Source organism: Fusarium mangiferae, assembly GCF_900044065.1.
Source record: "Fusarium mangiferae strain MRC7560 genome assembly, contig: FMAN_scaffold002, whole genome shotgun sequence".
NCBI lineage: Eukaryota > Fungi > Ascomycota > Sordariomycetes > Hypocreales > Nectriaceae > Fusarium > Fusarium mangiferae.
This window is the reverse complement of record NW_024573922.1, coordinates 3,094,678-3,107,507: the sequence shown is the minus strand read 5'-3', so window position 1 is coordinate 3,107,507 and position 12,830 is coordinate 3,094,678. Positions and strand designations below refer to the sequence as shown.

Here is a 12,830-nt window from a genome sequence, read left to right as displayed (position 1 = left end):
CATGAAAAATAGATGTATGTAACTACACTGTTCCCAGCTTGTGTTGTATGAAACTTCGTTTATCAACAAAGAGGGGAAAACATGAAGAAGAGTAAAATAGACAAGGAGGACCCCGAATGAATGGTATTCGGAAGGTCTACCAAAACACCCTATTGTCTCGTACCTACCTACCTATCCAGGCTTTGACAGCTTGGGTAAGGCTGAAATTCCTGAACAACGTCCTGTAAGCTGGGGATAATGTGGGGCACTTAACGCGTTTTCATTTTCAAGACGCGTCCTGATTGCATCCCATACCAAAGCTGAGCATATTGGCCCAATACCTTTCTTAGCATCAAGGGCCTTTTTCAACAATCGCACGGGGGTTAACTCAACTCGAAACCTTAGATATGGCACCAACAGAAGCAGAACTTCTTGCAAATTACCTCATACAGCCATCTCCTTTGACCGCTATCGTCACACTCGAGCAATTCAAGACCCTCTTTCCCCGTCCACTGCAGTCCTCACCTCAGGTTCGATCACTCTTTCGAGATCTACAAGCTCAACGCGCAGATCTTCTCGACCAAGTCGCCGAAAACATCGCACATGAAGCGAAACGGGGGATCACAATGCGACGAGAAGTCGTGCGGGCTAAGCGCGAGGCAGAGCGAGAGGATATAGACGCCGAGATTGAGATGGAGCGAGCAGTATGTCCAAACGAGTACACATCATCGTGCGAATACTGACCGACGCTGCTTACAGCTATTCGGAGATGTTTCAGGTGCAGCGAGTGCCAAACATACTCTCAACTCTGTTATTCCAGAACTTGAGGGTGCCGCAGGTGTACTACATGCCGAACTTGCACATTTGAAAGAGGAAGAAGCAACCTTGCTCGACTCTGTACAACAGACTATAGGAGCATTGAGCGATCTACGATACGGGAAGTTCGCCAATGGTCGAATAGGCGAGGGGGTCATTGATGGCCTCAAAAACGTAGAAGCAGCTTGCGAAAACAAATCATGAACGAACAGATCACTTCAAGGGTGTCTACAACTTCACGAGAATAGTCATCTCTCTGAGCCAGAAACTTCATATATTTGCACGACAGATCAACATTTTCCCATATATCGAACGATTTGACGGTTCCGTCACTAAAGCCTGTCAAGTGTTTGCTAACAATGAATTATTGGGCGCGCTGAGCACCGGCCTGAGGGGCACCGTTGGCGCCTTGCATGCGACGGGACCTAGTGCTATTAGTATCACTTTTGTTTGGTTCAGAGGTTGTCACAACTCACATCATGGCGCGGCTACCGAAAGAGACAACGAGCATGAAGAGCCAGTTGGGGATGAGGCCCATAGCCCACATGAGGTAGCCGAAGGGAACAGCTACGCCGTACTCGGCAAGCTTACCGTTGAAGGGATGGAACCAGCTGCTATCAATGCGATGGAACTGGTCCTTGCTACCGGACTCGTGGAAGGCAACCAGAGTGTCCGAGGTTGTGGTAGTCAGGTTAAGCCTCTTGCTATAAATCTCGACGGGCGCAGGTTCGGGGAGCATCTCAATGATATAGAGGCTGGCGGGACCTGCAGACCAGGCATTGCAGAGAATGGGCTGGTTGTCGCAGTTCAAGTAGGCCATATGGGGCGTGTTGTCGAGGAGCGCAAACTTGGCAGCGGTCTCGTTGAAGGCCTGCTCGACAGTTCCGCATCGACCTTTAATTTCATGTCAGCATTAGTTCATTACGACTGACACGGTGGTAACAATTTTTTTTTTTTGTGGCATTAATCATATGGTGTAAATTCCTGGTGGGCAAACGTACCGTAGCATGTCTTGTTGCCGCCAGAAATGAGCAGCCACCACTCTTCAGGCGAAGTAGCACCAGCGGAAACAGGCTCGTAAAGGGTTTGTTTCCAGTTTTCCAGGGTCAGGACGTTGAGTCTCATAGAACCAGCCTTGGCCTCAGCGGCTGCAACAGGGTCATGATGGCCTGGGTTGGGAATATATGAGGCGAACTGTCCGATGACATTTTGGAACTGGGCCTTGTACTGGTCGATAGGCGAGTCTTGAGCGGCAGCAAGGGCAGGCAGAGCCGCAAGAACAGTTGAGGACGAGAAGCGCATATTGGCAATTTACTTCTATAAGCTTGGGATATTTGACAGCGAAGTATGGCGCAAGTTCATTAACAAATATCGACCTTGAGAAGACTGCTGGAGAGGAATGGAAGAGAGGAAGAAGAAGAAGAAGGAAGGGAAGATAAGACAGGCAGGCAATGGCCAGATGGAAAGATGAACGGGCTCCGGTGGAGATGAATGAATGGATGGGCTAAGGTAAGGGTAACTATGGCTAAGCTTGGATAAAGACCCCGGTGAAATTGGATGCATGGGGAAAGCTGGACCCTTGTAATCGTTGGGGAGACTCTTCAGTGGCTTATGTACTTTGTAAACTCCTCTTTATTACCTTGGCTGCTGACTTATACGTGAGGTAAGGTAAAGGGAACCTAGGTATCTGTTTAAAACTGGAAATCCTGAGCAATGGAGGAGACAACTGGTAATTAATTCAAAGGCTAAGAAAGAGAGAGGTACAATCAAATCAAAGCAAAGAAACCAGGTCAACTAATGCACTTTTGCGCATGAATGATACTCCAGAAATCTGGTTCTTGATAACGCCGGTAATCGACGTGTTATGGTCATATAATATGGATGCTGAAGTTTCCATCCACATGGCGTATTCCCCCGCGCAAAGTCAAACCCGACCGACAAGTTGAAAACCAATGATGACACCTAAAGAGCAACGATTTGATACCTCCAGCCCACCCTGACAGCTAACACATGCCTAGGTAGGTGTCTAGGTACTTGTTAGTAAGTTAGACCAGTTCCACTAAATTGGGCAAACCTCCTGTTCCGTCACTCCACGAGACCCCAACAGCTAGCTACCTCCTTACCACACCCCAGTCATGATCACAAATACAAGGACACGGACCGACACTTATTCCGTGTCATTCTCACGTCCTTTCGGCGCGCGTGTCTGTGAAGTGATTCACGACACTACCAGATTTTAACAATAAGTTCTATTCTTGGTCTTGAAGTTTCTGTTCCTCCTATTTGTTGTATTCTACACTTGTCTACTCCAATTCTCTCCCTACGTAACGTTCTCCAACTCGTATAATCGGTGTGCCCATACCATTCGACCCGTCTCGTAGCAACGACCCTGTCCCCGGTTCTATTCCATCACGTTCACTATGAATCCTCAGATGGGCCAGCAAGGCCAAGGCCAAGGCCAGCAAGCTGGTGCTGGCCAGGCACAGCAACGTCCACCACCTATGTATCAACCCAACCAGATTAGGAACCTTCCAACATTGAGTGACGAGGAAAAGTCCAAGTACGAGGCCGGATTGCAAGGTCTTTGGAACAAAGCCAACAACTCTCCCCAGAACAGCCCAGACAACATTGCTGCCCGTCAAAAAATCATAGAGTTCTCGAAGATGCTTATCACAAAGATCCAGCAAAGACGATCCCAGCAGATGCAAGGACAGAATGCCCAGAGCCAGCAGGTTCGCCCTCAGCAAATGCAACAGAACGCTGCTGGGCAAGCAAATCAAGCACAGCCTCAGCAACAAGCTGCCGGGGCTGCTGCAGGTAGCCAACCAGCTGCTGCTGCTGCCGTTCGACGAAACCCAGTCCCCGATCATATCCAGCAGCATGTTAATAAGGTTAATTTTCGAGCTCCTCAGTCCGTCATCGATAAATCCGCTGCCGAGGCTACCAAATGGATAGAAGAGATCAAGGAACGTTATACCCGAGCCTTGATGACTATGGATGCGAGCAAACAGAAGATGGCTCAAATTGATAAAATCATTAATGATAGAGCCGCAGCTGGACAGCCATTCAAAGAAGATGAACTTCGACAGCTACAATTGAAAAAGGATCAACAGCTCAAAGCCCATACGGATGCCCACAAATGGGTTGACAGTGTGCGCAAGCAACAGGGAAGTCTGCAGGGCACTGGCCAGGCCCAAGCTCAAGCTCAAGCTCAACCGCAAGCACAAAACTCTGTCAGGTTGTCGCAACAAGGAAATCAACCAGTGCAGCAGGCTGCAGCGACACAACAAAATCAACCGCAAGGACAGTCCAGGCCACAGCAGCAGCAGCAGCAGCAGCAGCAACAACAATCCCAAGCAGCGCAAAACCAACCTCAAGCGGCTCAGCAACAGAACAACGCGCAAACTAATACTGCCCCTGTTAACGCGGCTGTCGAAGTTGCTAAGCAGCAGTTAGCCGCCGTTAGTCGAGCTTCCCCAGTTAACGGAACACCTGGAACAGCACCGGCGCAGGTACGTCCCGCGCAAGGGACACCTCAACCAGGACGCCAGCAACTACCAGCGGCGCAAGTTCAGGTTAAACAAGAACCTGGTGCTCCCCCCATGAATCCTGTGATGGCTTCGGCAGCTGTGCAGAATCAGGCTGGGACGCCGACCCAGCAGAACGCACCACGGATACCTACGCCCCAACAAGCGGCGGCGGCTTCTGCTCCAGTAACGGCGGCGGGTCCCCAGCAAGCTCTCAGTCACTCAGCTGCGATGGATCTTGCAAACCAGAAGGCTATTAACACTCCAGGAAGTGCCTCGGTGCCTGGCCGACCTGCCGCGACTGGAACACCTACACCGGGTAGTGCAGTGAATCAAGGAGTGATGGGACCCAACGTTCCCCAGCAACCAACACCACAAGGTCATCTACATGCACATCCCCCACAACCTCAACAAACGCCAATGCAGTCTAAAATGCCTATCCCCAAGGTGCTTCCCGAAAAGGCCACATCCGTGCCTCAAGGTGTTTCGGTTGGTGGCGGCGTGACCGCTGGTCGGCCTACAATGTCCCAAGGAAGCGGAACCCTCGGCGGCGTTATGAGCCAACCGGCGATGGCTAGAATTCCAGCCTACAATCACGAAGCTGAAGGAGATCACGTTTTGAGTAAGAAAAAGTTGGACGAACTCGTTCGGCAAGTATGCGGAGGCGCAGCCGAGGGGCAAGATGGAAACCTGCTCACTCCTGAAGTGGAGGAGGTGAGTTGATCGCATGCTGCAGTTGAGATGAAATTACTAATTTAGTCCTAGAACGTCCTGAACATGGCAGACTCGTTTGTTGATAGTGTACTACATGCGGCGTGTCGAAACTCAAAGGAGCGAGGTTCCAAAGTGCTCGAGATTCGCGACATCCAACTTGTCCTGGAGAGAACTTACAACATTCGTGTCCCTGGATACTCTTCTGATGAGCTTCGTACTGTCCGCAAGATTCAGCCATCTACTGGGTGGATTGCAAAAATGAGTGCAGTTCAGGCGGCGAAGGTCATGCCTGGCAAGGGTGAATAATGCACCGGCCCTGGGAAAGTGGTGGTGGATATGAAAATGCCCATCCGCGAGCAAAAAGAACATCTGGTGTTGGTGCACTTTTGTATTTTACAAAAACAGGCGTTGGGTGTATACCCGGAACAAATCGGCGTCAAGGGGTATTCGTTTTGGTATGATGAGGCTATTCTCGGAAAGAAAGTAGACCATTAATGAGGTGTCTCTCTCATATGCAAGCGTTGGCCCTCTAGGTTACAATGCAAATAATAAATGTCTGCTTATTCTACCTAAGTATGACTTGACACTCGCTACATTTCTAGAATTTGAAGTATTGCCAAATTGCCATCTTTCTCGTCAGTATGGGGAAAGGAGAAGTCTAGGAATCATACACATTCGTTCCCCTAGACGATACTATTTGCATATCCATTCTTGGCTAAAAGGCCCTTTCTCGATTTTGGAAGCTGCTACCTATATTAGTAGGGTATCGTCACTTGATCACTTACCTAGTACAGTACCTACCTAGGTAGACACCTACCTATGTGTTAGTACCTACCATCGCGGGAGGGGGGCGTTTTTGGACATCTGTCAGAGGGAGGAAAGAGTGTCTAAGTTATTTTATCATCCTCAATTCTCTGCTGCATAAGGCTGATATGATATTATCAGCCGAAAATAACCGGGACAGCTTTTTCTGTCCACTAACCGATATCCAAAAACACCCCTCTCCCGCGATGGTACCTACCTGTAAGAGGTGATTTAGTACCTAGTAGGTAGCATAATATTTGCACAATTTACATAAGCATCGCGATAATCTCAAGGTTGTGCAAGAGGCTGCAGGCAACATCGAAACGTCACTGCTCCAAGCCCCACAAGCTGCCAGCTTATTAAGAATACCTGAGAGGTACAGTTGAGTGCCGCAAAATAAAACGCGAAGACAGGTAACCTATTCGCCCATTTAAGTACCTACCTAGTCTCTCAGCAGTCGCCTCACCTAGTTGCCCACTGACCAGTCACCACGCCCCGGTCTCCATTTGGTGAGCTAGCATGAGCAAGCAACCAGCAGCATCACGTTGAACCTCCCTCAACCCATTGCAGCACCAAACTCCCCACGACGACCACAGTTTTAATTTCTTTCGCAAAGCGTGCCTTGCTCTCTCAGCTTCGGCACCGTAAATTCTGCAAGCCAATACCGTCCAGGCCCAACCAACCCAGCGCCACGACAAGCTGAGGCGCGCGCACGACTCACGGGTTCAACAGTATTCTCCCACTATCGCTATCAACAGCTTCAGCAGCCTCAGCATCGTGTTCTTGCAATACACACAAATAAACCCATCGTCATGCCCAGCAAGAAGCCAAGCAACAGCGGAAAGAAGCCTGCCGGGAACAACGTCCAGAAAAATAAGGACGTGGAGATGACGGACAGCACAAAGCCCAAGGGCAAGAAGTCTGCCAAGGATGGTGATGAAGAGATGACCGTTGTTGTTCCTCCTTCAAAGTCGAAAAAGTCTGACAAGACGGCGGCCGACGCTGAAGGTGATGTGTCAATGGGCGAAGAAGAGGAAGAGGCCAAGGTTGACCCTGTAACACAGACTATCGCAGGTTAGTAGTTGCCGTCGAAGCTTGACAAGACCAAGCCAAACAGTCACTGACATGTCTTTGCAAACGCAGATATTAAGAGCAACTTTGCTTTGATAGATCGTGCGGTTTCACTTTTCGACGCTAGATTCTCCCTTCGCGCCTTACGATCTATCTCTATCATCCGCAAGCGTTTGACCCCCGATATCATTGCACAGGTCATTTCCGAGGCCTTCCCAGCTACCGCCAACTCGAGTGCTATTGTCAAGCCGCTCTTGTCCGCTATTGAGCGCGAAGATGCTACCCTGGGCCGACAGAGTGGTTCAGAGATGGAAATCGATGAGGCGAAGACGTCTAGCAAGAACGGTGCCAAGAAAGAAGCCAAGGAACCCATTCCTGAGATCGATATTTTCCTTGGTATTCTTGTCCAGGTCTACCTCTTTGATTCCAAGCAGTTCCAGCGCGGTGCCGACTTCTCTAGGTACCTTTCGGACAGAGTCCAATCGCTCAATCGCCGTACACTCGATTCTTTGTCTGCCAAGGTCTACTTCTACTACTCTATCTTTTGCGAGCACATTGCACCTCTTCCCCCTTCTCCCCAATCCCCCGTCGTCGCTATCCGGCCAACTCTCCTCGGTGCTCTTCGAACCGCGGTGCTACGTAAAGATGTCGACACACAAGCCTCGGTTATCGTTCTACTACTGCGAAACTACCTATCAACTTCGCACATCAACCAGGCTGATCTCTTGGTCTCGCATACCCAGTTTCCCGAGAACGCTGTGAACAACCAGGTAGCACGATTTCTCTACTACCTCGGTCGCATCCGAGCTATTCAGCTGCGCTACACCGAGGCTCATGAGCATCTCACTGCTGCCACTCGAAAGGCTCCTTCTAGCAGCTGCGCCCTTGGTTTTGCTCAGACGGCCACCAAGCTGCTCTATGTTGTTGAGCTGTTGATGGGTGACATTCCTGACCGAGCTATGTTCCGACAGCCAACAATGGAGGTCGCTCTCCAGCCCTACTTCCTCCTGGTCAAGTCGGTCAGAGTTGGAAATCTTGAGGACTTTGAGACAGCCATTGCCGATCATGCCGATACCTTCCGACGAGATGGCACGTACAGTCTCATCCTCCGTTTACGACAGAACGTCATCAAGACCGGTATTCGCATGATGTCTCTGTCCTACTCTCGCATCTCTCTTCGTGACATCTGCATTCGCCTGCATCTTGGTAGCGAGGAGTCGGCTGAGTACATTGTTGCCAAGGCTATCCGCGACGGTGTGATTGAAGCTACCTTGGATCGCGAGAGGGGTTTCATGAAGAGCAAGGAGGTTGGTGACGTATATGCTACTCGTGAGCCGGGTGAGGCGTTCCACGACCGAATTCGAGCTTGTTTAGCTCTCCACGATGAGAGTGTAAAGGTTTGTTTCCCATTGACTCGTGAGACAGGATAAGAGACTAATTCGCACTAGGCTATGCGATTCCCTATGAATCAACATCGTCTTGAGCTCAAGAATGCCCAGGAGGCCCGCGAGCGTGAGCGTGAGATGGCCAAGGAGATCCAGGAAGGTGACTTGGACGAGGATGATCTCGGCGGAGACTTTGATGGTATCTAAACTTTGTATATTGTCTTGGCTTGAGAGCATTTGCTACCTGTTGATCAATGCCCGTGGTTTCTCCTTGCCGACATCGCCAGGTACCGTTAGCTGCAATTTCTTTTAATGACCCGCTTAGAGTTACGGCAGTGGGTAATTTGCTGGTATACGTCGATAGAAAGGGGAGGGGTTGAGGTGGTTTGAACGTCGCACCAAGACTTCAGTGTATGTGTATTAAATGCTCGCACAGAGGAATAAACTTAGAGGCATAGAAAACTGTATCATCGCCGATGATATAGGAATTGGAACGCCGTTTTCTTCAGGGTAATATTCTAAACGCAATACACTGTTTCTTTTCGTGAAAAGATGCGAAGTTCTTTCTAGATGGCGGCAAGAATACCTTATGCCAAACCATGTGGTTAGAGCCTTCGGAATATAATATGTCTTTGTTTTGTTCTTTTCAACAAATGGGGAGCTGGCGCAACGGTAGCGCGTCAGATTCCAGCTATTAAGCATGGAGATTCCTGAAGGTTATCGGTTCAAATCCGGTGTTCCTCAAACTTTTATCATTTGAGCATGATTCCTTAAATATTTTTTTATCTTTTTAAATAATCTTTTTTTTTTTTAAACTTTATTACTTATATTATAATAATTAATATATATAGAAATAAGTTAATATATAGTTTTTACTTATAAGGTAATTAAATTAAGCTATTAATTTAATTAATAATATCTTTATATATATACTTCTTTTATAAAGATAAAGGTAAGCTGAATCTGCCTATAGCACGAGATACCTATTTAGTTTAGGACTTTATGGCACTCAGTTGTCAATCTTGCGCCCTTGGATCGACGGGTGTGGGCCATATCCCTGGTTGCCTTACATGCTGCATGATCCAAGCCACGATAGGATTCTTAAACACACTGTGTTTATATCCGATCAGTATCAAATCGATATGTATACAGCAAACACACAAACACAAGGCGCTAGGAACATCAATCAATCTCAACAAGTCAAGAGTGGATGAGGGATGATTACAGTGTTGCTCTTGTCTTGGTGATATTATTATGCTACAGATGACGAAGATCAGATTCAACGTCAAACAGTGAATATTTTGATTGTCTTAACGCAGGTAACTCACACCTTTCCAACTTTGAAACTCGTAACCGCATGGTCACCAGAGAGCCCTATTCACGGCCCTTTCCTGAACATAAGTTGAGGCCGCCGCCAGAAGCTGCTGGAAACACGAGAGCATGTTCAAAGTTTGAGGTGAGGTTGACTCACTCGGCAAACAAGCCGCCAGTTGTGCACTGCACAGAGTACGCCCTGCGTTTGACAAGGTTTCAACAAGCAGCAAGGCAGTGACTGCCAATGCCAGGCCCCCCTTGAAAGCTTTGTTCAGTCATCAGCAGTAAGGCTGAGCTTAACTCAATACCTAGGTAGTCAGCTCTTTTGTGTCTGTATATAAAAGGCTCGAGGGGACTAGTGGGAGCCCTTTCTTCCTTTTCTTATCACACACAAGCCTGACTGCTTTGAATTCACAAGTACACTCTAGAACCTGAATCCAAAGTTGCGGACTTGAACATGGCTTCCGCTACTGAGCTTCGGCCTACTCGGCCGCCCTCATTTTCAACACATCAGCACGCAACACCATCTTTACCTTTGGTACCATCGACCAAGTACCACGATGAGGTAGAAATGGACCTAGCTATCCATCTCGCCACGCTCTGCCGCAAAAGCCTTGTCGAGCTCGACTCGCATCTTCCTGACTTCAAGCCTTCTCATCCTTTCACTGCAGATGAGATCGTTTCTCTGCCGCTTGATAAGCATCGGATCGACGATACCCTTCATGAACTCCCTCGACGCAAATCTGCTCGACACAATCTGGCCGTCGCTATTTCCTCCTTTTTGTACCCCGTGCATCAGGGTTCGCTGACAGCCATCATACGCTACGAGGAAGACCGTGTGCGCCTCCGTGCTTGGGCTGCCTTGCAGCGCAGGTATGACATGCTGAAGGCCACTATTCGCAACGGTCATACCACCCGTGGCCTGTCCAGCGGTGCCGCCCCTGGTGTCCAGGCGCCTGTTTGGGCCTCCCGTATCACATCACAGGGAGTTTGGGACCCTGCCAAGCATCCCATTTCTCTTGAAGGTGTGCCAGCAATCCCCATGCCTGTTGAGATCGCCCACGAGGCCGATCTTGCGCCATTCCTGAACCACCTTGTGGGTGGGGGCACTTCCAAGCTGAATAGTGATGAGGAAGGCTTCGAGTTGGATGATGGACGAGGTGAGCCCTACTATGGCGTGAAAGGCGCCGAGTTCCGCAAAGGTGTTGTCTATGAGGATGGGCGCATGGATCTCTGCAAAATGGTCGTTGGACCTGATCATATTGGTAAACTGATGGACTCACTTCGACCTAATGAGTTTGTACGCCATTTCCTCCTGGGCAATAACATCATCGGCCCTGTAGGTGCTCATGAGATCGCCAGTTTCATCCACGACCTCCCTGGACGAATTGATACTTGGTATCTCGCTGGAAACTGCATCGACGGACCTAGCTTCAATATTCTCGTCAACGCCATGGTCAAGTCCGACGCCATCACCAACATTTGGTTGAAACGAAACCCACTTGGATCACATGCATCTGAGGATGTTTATCGACTCATAACTGGAGTTCGAAATCTGCGAACTCTTGATCTCGACCAAACTCAGCTCGGTGACCGTGGAATTTCGGACCTGTTCAACCGCTTGGCAGTTCACGGGATGCCCGAGGGTGCGAAACTGCCCCTGAAACATATCTATCTCAACGGCAATGGCATCTCAAATGAGGGTGCACAGGCCCTTGGTAGATTCCTCGCCTCTCCGCACTGCGGCTTGACGTCCATCTACATGTCATCAAACCCATTGGGAGATTCTGGTGCAAATGCCCTTGCTCAAGCACTACCCAAGGCACCGTATCTGACTCGATTGCTCTTACAGTCGATCGGAGTCAGCACCAAAGGTGCCGTTGCACTGTGCAAGGCTGCTACTGGTCATCCCGTTCTCGAAGTGTTAGATCTTGGACAGGCTTATGCCACTCATGATCTCGGGCAGGGCTACAACTACATCGAGGATGGTGCCGTAACTGCCATTCAGGACCTTGTCTCGGCCAAGAGCCGTCTGTCCTATCTCAACTTTGGACATATGGCAGTGGCACCTCCGGCAATCAATCTCATTTCAGAGGCAGTGCTCAAGAGCCCGTCGCTCGTGTTCTTCGCGGCCTACCCAATTCTGCCAGATTCAGCCCTCAGGGCCGCAACCTTCAGGCCAGCAGTTGACACGACTTTCGCCAACCCAGCTGAGCCGACCAGGCCGCAGATTCTGATGAGCAAGGCAGTCCAAGAGCATCTTTCTGCCAATGTCAAGGCTCGGTATGGCGAGGAAACCTCGTACAGTCAGTTTATGGAGGAGGATAAACGCTGGCTCGTGAGCGATAAGACCGATGTGCGCAAAATCGACAGCGTGTACCGTAACCGCGATGCTGGTCTCGCCCGTCACCGGCTCCTGACTCTAGTCAAAAATTGGGAGGAGGGTGATGAGACCCTTGACCGTGTCATGGCAGCTCATGCCCCAACCTGCTCTTTGCGCCGACACTGAGTAACAGAAGGGTCGAGGAGCAGTTGCTTACTTTTGCCTGACTTCGCATTGGAAGTCTATTTCACTTTTTGAGTGGTTGTTTCTTACATTATTGGAATGTACCTAACCAGGAAGTGGAGGATAGGAGAGCATTTGCTTATCTAACTTGGAGATGGATATATTCGCTCCCTTGAAAGGTTGTTATTATTCTTAGAAACCTGCACTTCGAATTGAGTACGTTGAGAAATGTCCATTCTAACATCATGCATGGAGTAGTATACGGTACTTGCAGAAGGCTGTGGTGCTGTGGGTGTGGGTGGTATTAAACTCAAACACCATGAGGCATGTTATGTTAGTAGGTACCTTGCCCAATAGCTGAGGTAGGTATCGCACGTGATAGACGTGGTTGTGACATGATAGGAAGCTTCCGCAACAGTTACCGTATCCCCGCGTCACGTCTTGCCCTTGCCATACTTACTTACCTACCTACCTACTAAGGTACAATACCTAGGTACCTAGCCGTAGATCTGATCGCATGACGTTCCGTTCCCTTTCTCTCCAAATAACTCACAGACCCAATGTCGAATCAACCTTAAAGGAAATAAATCTTCCAATCATACGGATAAATAAACCATGTTTCTACGTGCATAGCTTGTCAGTCGCTAAAAACGCAAACCACTTGACAACACCTTTCTAGTCTCCTTTGATTACCTAGTTGAGGACCTTATACCA

The 12,830-nt window shown here is 49.2% G+C and overlaps 5 protein-coding genes and 1 non-coding gene across 6 annotated transcripts; 5 read left to right on the top strand and 1 right to left on the bottom strand.

Annotated features, from left to right (window-relative positions):
• Nucleotides 1-386: 386 nt before the first annotated feature.
• On the top strand, nucleotides 387-999 carry FMAN_05673 (uncharacterized protein; the record flags this gene model as incomplete). Its single annotated transcript, XM_041827643.1, has 2 exons — nucleotides 387-683; nucleotides 739-999. The coding sequence occupies 2 exons, from the start codon at nucleotides 387-389 to the stop codon at nucleotides 997-999; spliced, it is 558 nt and encodes a 185-aa protein (XP_041678585.1).
• Nucleotides 1,000-1,159: 160 nt separating this feature from the next.
• Nucleotides 1,160-2,097, bottom strand: FMAN_05674 (uncharacterized protein; the record flags this gene model as incomplete). The annotated part of the gene is made up of 3 exons (XM_041827641.1): nucleotides 1,160-1,220; nucleotides 1,272-1,689; nucleotides 1,797-2,097. 3 exons carry the CDS (start codon nucleotides 2,095-2,097, stop codon nucleotides 1,160-1,162), a joined length of 780 nt encoding a protein of 259 aa, XP_041678584.1.
• Nucleotides 2,098-3,227: 1,130 nt separating this feature from the next.
• Nucleotides 3,228-5,342, top strand: FMAN_05675 (uncharacterized protein; the record flags this gene model as incomplete). Its single annotated transcript, XM_041827640.1, has 2 exons — nucleotides 3,228-5,036; nucleotides 5,088-5,342. 2 exons carry the CDS (start codon nucleotides 3,228-3,230, stop codon nucleotides 5,340-5,342), a joined length of 2,064 nt encoding a protein of 687 aa, XP_041678583.1.
• Nucleotides 5,343-6,652: 1,310 nt separating this feature from the next.
• FMAN_05676 (putative 26S proteasome regulatory subunit p58) lies at nucleotides 6,653-8,503 on the top strand (the record flags this gene model as incomplete). The annotated part of the gene is made up of 3 exons (XM_041827639.1): nucleotides 6,653-6,914; nucleotides 6,984-8,308; nucleotides 8,360-8,503. 3 exons carry the CDS (start codon nucleotides 6,653-6,655, stop codon nucleotides 8,501-8,503), a joined length of 1,731 nt encoding a protein of 576 aa, XP_041678582.1.
• Nucleotides 8,504-8,951: 448 nt separating this feature from the next.
• On the top strand, nucleotides 8,952-9,040 carry tRNA. Its single transcript is given in 2 exon segments — nucleotides 8,952-8,987; nucleotides 9,005-9,040. It is a non-coding gene; the product is annotated as a tRNA-Trp (tRNA).
• Nucleotides 9,041-10,181: 1,141 nt separating this feature from the next.
• FMAN_05677 (uncharacterized protein) lies at nucleotides 10,182-12,119 on the top strand (the record flags this gene model as incomplete). Its single annotated transcript, XM_041827638.1, has 1 exon — nucleotides 10,182-12,119. The coding sequence occupies one exon, from the start codon at nucleotides 10,182-10,184 to the stop codon at nucleotides 12,117-12,119; it is 1,938 nt and encodes a 645-aa protein (XP_041678581.1).
• Nucleotides 12,120-12,830: the final 711 nt, after the last annotated feature.